Below are 6,093 nucleotides of genomic sequence, written 5' to 3'. Positions count from 1 at the left end.
ATATCTAATATCTCTGTTTTATATATATATATATATATATATATATAAAATTATTAGAATGATTCCTGAAGGATCATGTAACACCGAAGACTAGTGTAATGGGTATTGGCTGCTGAAAATTCAGTTTTGTTTATTTAATTTATTTATTATTTATTAAATAAATTTGAAATATATTAAACTGAAAAAAATTACAATATCACTGTTTTTATTGTATTATTCAAATGCGTATCAATTAAACAATTAAATGTAATTTAATAAAAAAATGTAATTTAATATTTTAATTTAATTTAATTCTGATATAATTTTTTTCTGTTCTGCTGTTCTGCAAATACGCATTGTTCTTCGTATTTGGTATGTCAAATGTGTCAAAATTATCACAGACCTCTGTATTTCCATAAAACAATTCTATAAGAATACAGTTATCTGTTGTGTTTGTTGTGACAATGTCATAAAATCTGGTCTGAATGCACAACGTGGTATTTCTAACATATTCTTTATAGTACACAGATCAAAAACGAGCCGACATCAAACAAAGGGTTAATGTAGTGTGAACAGCTCTGAGAGTTCAGATGCCGTCCACTGTCCTGCTGTTAGAACAGTGTCAGACACATAAACAGACATGCACACACACACACACACACACACACACACACAAAAGAAGGTCAGAGAGGGAGAGATTTGACAGAGACAGGGGCAATACTTCCTCCTGCTGCTGTCTACTACAGGGGAGCTCCTTTATAAGACATGACATTTCTGCTTACTATTAAGACACACACAGCCGGAGACAGCAGCACTCACTCACTCACACACACACACTTCCTCTGACAAGCCTCCACATCCTGGACTCATTGTCTGCTAAATACTGACATGGGACGAGATCTGGACTCCTTTCTCCATCTCAGCGTGACGACCCCCCAAACACACAACCAAACGTTCCCACAAGAAGAGTAAAACCTGAAATCAACTGCATTGCGGGGAGCAATAAACATGAAAGTGTAAAACTGCAAAAGGGTTTCAGTTAGTGGCTAAACAGCATGTGCTCACCAGTCTCTGCATGGTCTTGACGTGGGTGGGGCTGATGGACAGCGCCTCCTCGTACCAGCGCTTGGCCTCGTCCACGTTCCCCCGCAGCTCCGCCACCTGACCCTTCATAAACAACACGTTATGGGACATGGGGAACAGGTTGGCTGCTTCCTGCGTACACGCTGTTGCCTCCGCCGCCTTTCCCATTCCAATATACACCTCCGCTGTGGAAAGACAGAGAGAGAGAAAATAAGTGATCAAGAGAAAACAGTGGAAGCAGCATTGCTGGGGTTTATTTCTTATCTGGAGTCACACAGAAAATGTGATTCTCAGACAGGCTGTCAGCTGTCGGTTTCATAGCTCACAAACAGTGAGGAGACAGAGAGACTGATGGGAGATTAACGTTGGAGGGGTGTCCTCCCTCTTCAGCCAACAAACTCCAGGGAAAGTGATTACTAAGCATGTTTACTCTTGACACCTTTCTCACCCTGCCAAGTCCTGCTAAGGTTCCCTCACTTGGCTCAGTGACAGTAAAGCTGGTTAAAGAATAATTAGTCTTAGTAACTGAGTTGATTGTCTTTTTCTGAGAGAACACATTTTTGTTCAGTTTTATTATCATTTATATACCATTATAGTGTTTATGAATATTTTGACTATTTTATTTATATTCACAGTTTATTTGAGTTTTTAGTTAATTTCAATTTATTTTTTATTTTAGTTTTAGTAATTTAGTACTTCAACTTTAACTTTTATTTTAGTTTATTTCTAATTTCAATCATTTCTAACATTCCAAAGTTTTTCATCTTTCAGTTTATTTAAATTTTAGTTTTAGTTTTTTAGTTAATTTTAATTAATTTTTTTATTTTAGTTTTAGTACTTTAGTACTTCAACTATAACTTATTTCATTTAATTCAGTTAACTTTTATTTTAGTTTATTTCTAATTTCAATCATTTCTAACATTTCAACATTTTTCATCTTTTCAGTTTTAGTTTGAGTTTTTTTAGTTAATTTTAATTTTTTTTTTTTTTAATTATAGTTTTAGTAATTTAGTCCTTCAACTAACTTTTATTTGTTAATTCAGTTCACTTTTATTTTAGTTTATTTCTCATAATCATTTCGAACATTTCTCAGTTTTTCATGTAATATTTACATATTTCAGGTATTTATTTTAATTAACAAAAACAATTTTTAATAGTTTTAGTATTAGTTAACAATAACATTTGTTACTGAACTAATCTGCATTTCTAAACTAATTGTTTGAATGAATGATTCAATGATCAATTCACAAAGACAGTGACCTGCTATATTTTTAATAGTTTTAGCTAACAATAGTAACACTGTTACTGTTACTGAACAAATTAGTCGTTTTGAACAAATCGTTTGAGTGAATGATTCAGTGACTTGTTCATTAAGACAGTTCAAGTTTTATATTTAAAGTATCATTTCTTTTTCAAAATCATTTAATATTTAAATATTCAAAATTGTATTTTAACGCAGTAATCTCATTCTGTTATTTAGGCAATTGTAATAGCAGTGTAAATGCATTCAGGCCACCTCTGAACTGCATTAAACAGTGTAAATACAAGATGCAGCTTCTGTGTCACACTGGCAGAGCACAGATGACTTTTGTTGATCCTGGTTTCATTTGATTACTAACAGCCCTATGGTGTCTTATTATTCTAATTAACATTAGTCTTTAGAATTTGCAGATTTCCTCTCAGACCTATTGGTTACTGTTGATAAAGCGCTAATTGTCGGAGATTTTAATATTCACGTTGATAATACAAATGATGCATTAGGACTTGCGTTTACTGACCTAATAAACTCTTTTGGAGTCAAGCAAAACGTCACCGGGCCCACTCATCGTTTTAATCATACGCTAGATTTAATTATATCGCATGGAATTGATCTTACTGATATAGATATCGTACCTCAAAGCGATGATGTTACTGACCATTTCCTTGTATCGTGCATGCTGCGTATTACTGATATTAACTATATGGCTCCGTGTTATCGTCCGGGGAGAACTATTGTTCCAGCCACCAAAGACAGATTCACAAATAACCTGCCTGATTTATCTCAACTGCTCTGTGTACCCATAAGTACACATGAACTAGACAAAATAACTAGCAACATGGGCACTATCTTCTCTAATACATTAGAAGCTGTTGCCCCCATCAAATTGAAAAAGGTTAGAGAAAAACGTACTGCGCCATGGTACAACAGTAATACCCATTCTCTCAAGAAAAAAACTCGTAGTCTTGAGAGCAAATGGAGAAAAACTAACTTGGAAGTTTTTAGAATCGCGTGGAAAAACAGTATGTCCAGCTATAGACAAGCTCTAAAAGCTGCCAGGGCCGAGCATATCCACAAATTTTTTTGTAACCTTGGCCAGATCTGTGCCTTGCCACAATTCTGTCTCTGAGCTCTTCAGGCAGTTCCTTTGACCTCATGATTCTCATTTGCTCTGACATGCACTGTGAGCTGTAAGTTCTTATATAGACAGGTGTGTGGCTTTCCTAATCAAGTCCAATCAGTATAATCAAACACAGCTGGACTCAAATGTAGAACCATCTCAAGGATGATCAGAAGAAATGGACAGCACCTGAGTTAAATATATGAGTGTCACAGCAAAGGGTCCTAATACTTAGGACCATGTGATATTTCAGTTTTTATTTTTTAATAAATCTGCAAAAATGTCAACAATTCTGTGTTTTTCTGTCAATATGGGGTGCTGTGTGTACATTAATGAGGAAAAAAAAATTAGCTTAAATGATTTTAGCAAATGGCTGTAATATAACAAAGAGTGAAAAATTTAAGGGGGTCTGAATACTTTCCATACCCACTATATGTATTATAAGCCATCTGAATATAGTCCACAAGTCATATGGACCACGTTTATGATATTTTTATAGATTTTTGCATCCTTTTTGAAGCTTCAGTGCTCTAACTTCCATTCTTTGTAACTGCATGCAAAAGGTGATTTGTAAAATTTTCAAAATCTCTCCTTTTGTGTTCCACAGAAGAAACTACATTCAAATGTTTGGTTTAAAATGATTTTTTAAAAGTCAAAAATACAATAAAAACATGACAATTCTGAATTTTTAGCAGCCAGAAGCAAATGACATCCTGTAGTGGAAGTAATTTGGGTTTTTAAATGACCGAACCTTCAGTTCTGGGTGAGCTATTCCTTTACCAGTTTTACCAATAAATTCAAGATTTGGCCTCAGGTCCTTTTCAATTTGCTAGACTGAGGAGATGAACTGAAGACACCACATCAGTTTCCTGAACTGGGTGAACTGAAATTAAATTGCCCCCTGCAGTTCAGCGATCACAGAGTCCCTATTTGTCTTAGCTATGGTCAGGGCATCAGTGTGGTCATTAAAGTCTCTGTCGGGGTTCAGAGGAACATATTAGGATCCTCAAGAGCCTCTATGAGTCATAGGCTGGACTTTATCGACCAGACCAGCAGGACATAAAACACATTCGGACTGAAATCGATCCCTGTACATCTCAGTTTCTTTCTCTTTAGCAATGAGCCTGTTGAGTATCCATAGCTGCTGCTCCTATGTTTAGCATTTCTATGGTGACAGTGAACAAAGCCATGGATCACAGGACCAAACACTGAGAATCTGACCCTTATCTGTACCGAGTTTAAAAGGCTTCCAGGGGATCACTTCATCAATGTCCTATACCAAGGATTTTTTTTAAATCACTCATGGAGGCTACAAGAATGAACAACTTTAAACCGTGAAACAAAACATTTAATACACAAGCAAACAGTTATATATGGCTGTTCTAGGTTTTATCGATATAACAATAATCTCTATTTAAAGGTGGACAGTTCATCCAAAAATGAAAATTGTCATGTTTCTTATTCTCATATTGTTTCGAACCTTTATGACCTTCAGTTCGCACTCCCTGAGACAACATGTTGTCAAATGCATTAATATACCACCGTTTAAAAGTTTGGGGTCAGAAAGAATTATGCTTTTTGAAAGAAATTAACACTTTTATTCAGCAATGATGCATCAAAAGTGAGTAAATACATTTATAACATTACAAAAGATTTCTATTTCAAATAAATGCTGTTCTTTTGAACTAAAATGTAATAAATTTAATTATTACTTTAAAATATATTAGTATTTCACAATATGCTTGTTTTTACTGTATTTTGTTCAAAAATACAATACCCTGGAGGGGTAACAAATTCTATTATATGCCTTTAGAAAACTTGGATTTAAGCTCAAAAGTCCAATAAATTACTTTTTATGGTGCTGTTTCGTAATTTTGGAACTTGGCAACATATGTCTGCATTTTCACTGTGTGGAAGAGCAGCTTGGACATCGTGCTCAACTTCTCAATTTGAGTTTTACAAAAGAAAGTCATACAGATTGGAACAACATGGGCAAAAGATCCTAAATTATTCATTTAAGTGTGAATTCTCTGTAAGAATTATATGACGTAAAATCAAAATATCGATTAATTGAACATTTTACCTCGATTACGATTAATGAACGATTATTTTATTTATTTACTTATTTGCCATAGTTCACTGACAAGGTTTGTACTGTAAATATGCTCAACTATTAAAGGTGGGATATTTTTTCTAATGAAAGAGTGCATTTCTTTGTGATTTTTAAAAGAACTGAAGGAAACAAACTATTTATGGTTATTTATTGAATATTTCGAACAATTGAATTCAAAGCACACATCTCTTGTAATGAAAACGTCTTATGAAAAAAAGTCCCATTTCAGTTTTCAATGTAAAAAAGGGGGGAAACTCTAGTTTCTAGAAAAGCTAGTTTTGGTCTTGTTTTGAATAACAATCGGGCTTGTTTTGTTTCGCAGACCTGGCAACCCTGGGGAAAGTATTCACAGGATTGAAAAATCTAAATAACCGATGTGGGAAAATTGAATCGGGTAGAGGTTCTGAATTTCAATTTCGATTACTTTTCGATTAATCGTCCAGCCCTAGTCTCTATTTTATTTGTATTTTTTTTAAATACAAACTACTGAAGTAGGGGAAGCCATCAGGCCATTGAGGGGTCAAAGAGCTGCCATCACTC

The 6,093-nt window shown here is 34.5% G+C and overlaps 1 protein-coding gene across 1 annotated transcript in view; it reads right to left on the bottom strand.

Moving 5' to 3' along the window:
- The window catches only part of LOC107590879 (tetratricopeptide repeat protein 7B-like), a 9,018-nt gene extending 7,729 nt beyond the window's left edge, over nt 1-1,289 (bottom strand). Inside the window, exon 1 of the mRNA XM_016279814.1 lies at nt 1,045-1,289. Coding sequence (XP_016135300.1) covers nt 1,045-1,230 — 186 coding nt within the window. The 5' untranslated portion in view covers nt 1,231-1,289. The remainder of the gene's footprint in view (nt 1-1,044) is intronic.
- Nucleotides 1,290-6,093: the final 4,804 nt, after the last annotated feature.

The sequence above is a fragment of the Sinocyclocheilus grahami genome, unplaced genomic scaffold (genome assembly GCF_001515645.1).
Source record: "Sinocyclocheilus grahami isolate Dianchi unplaced genomic scaffold, SAMN03320097.WGS_v1.1 scaffold134.1, whole genome shotgun sequence".
Classification (NCBI taxonomy): Eukaryota; Metazoa; Chordata; class Actinopteri; order Cypriniformes; family Cyprinidae; genus Sinocyclocheilus; species Sinocyclocheilus grahami.
Note: the sequence above shows the minus strand (reverse complement) of the source record. Positions and strands in the feature narration are given on the sequence as shown.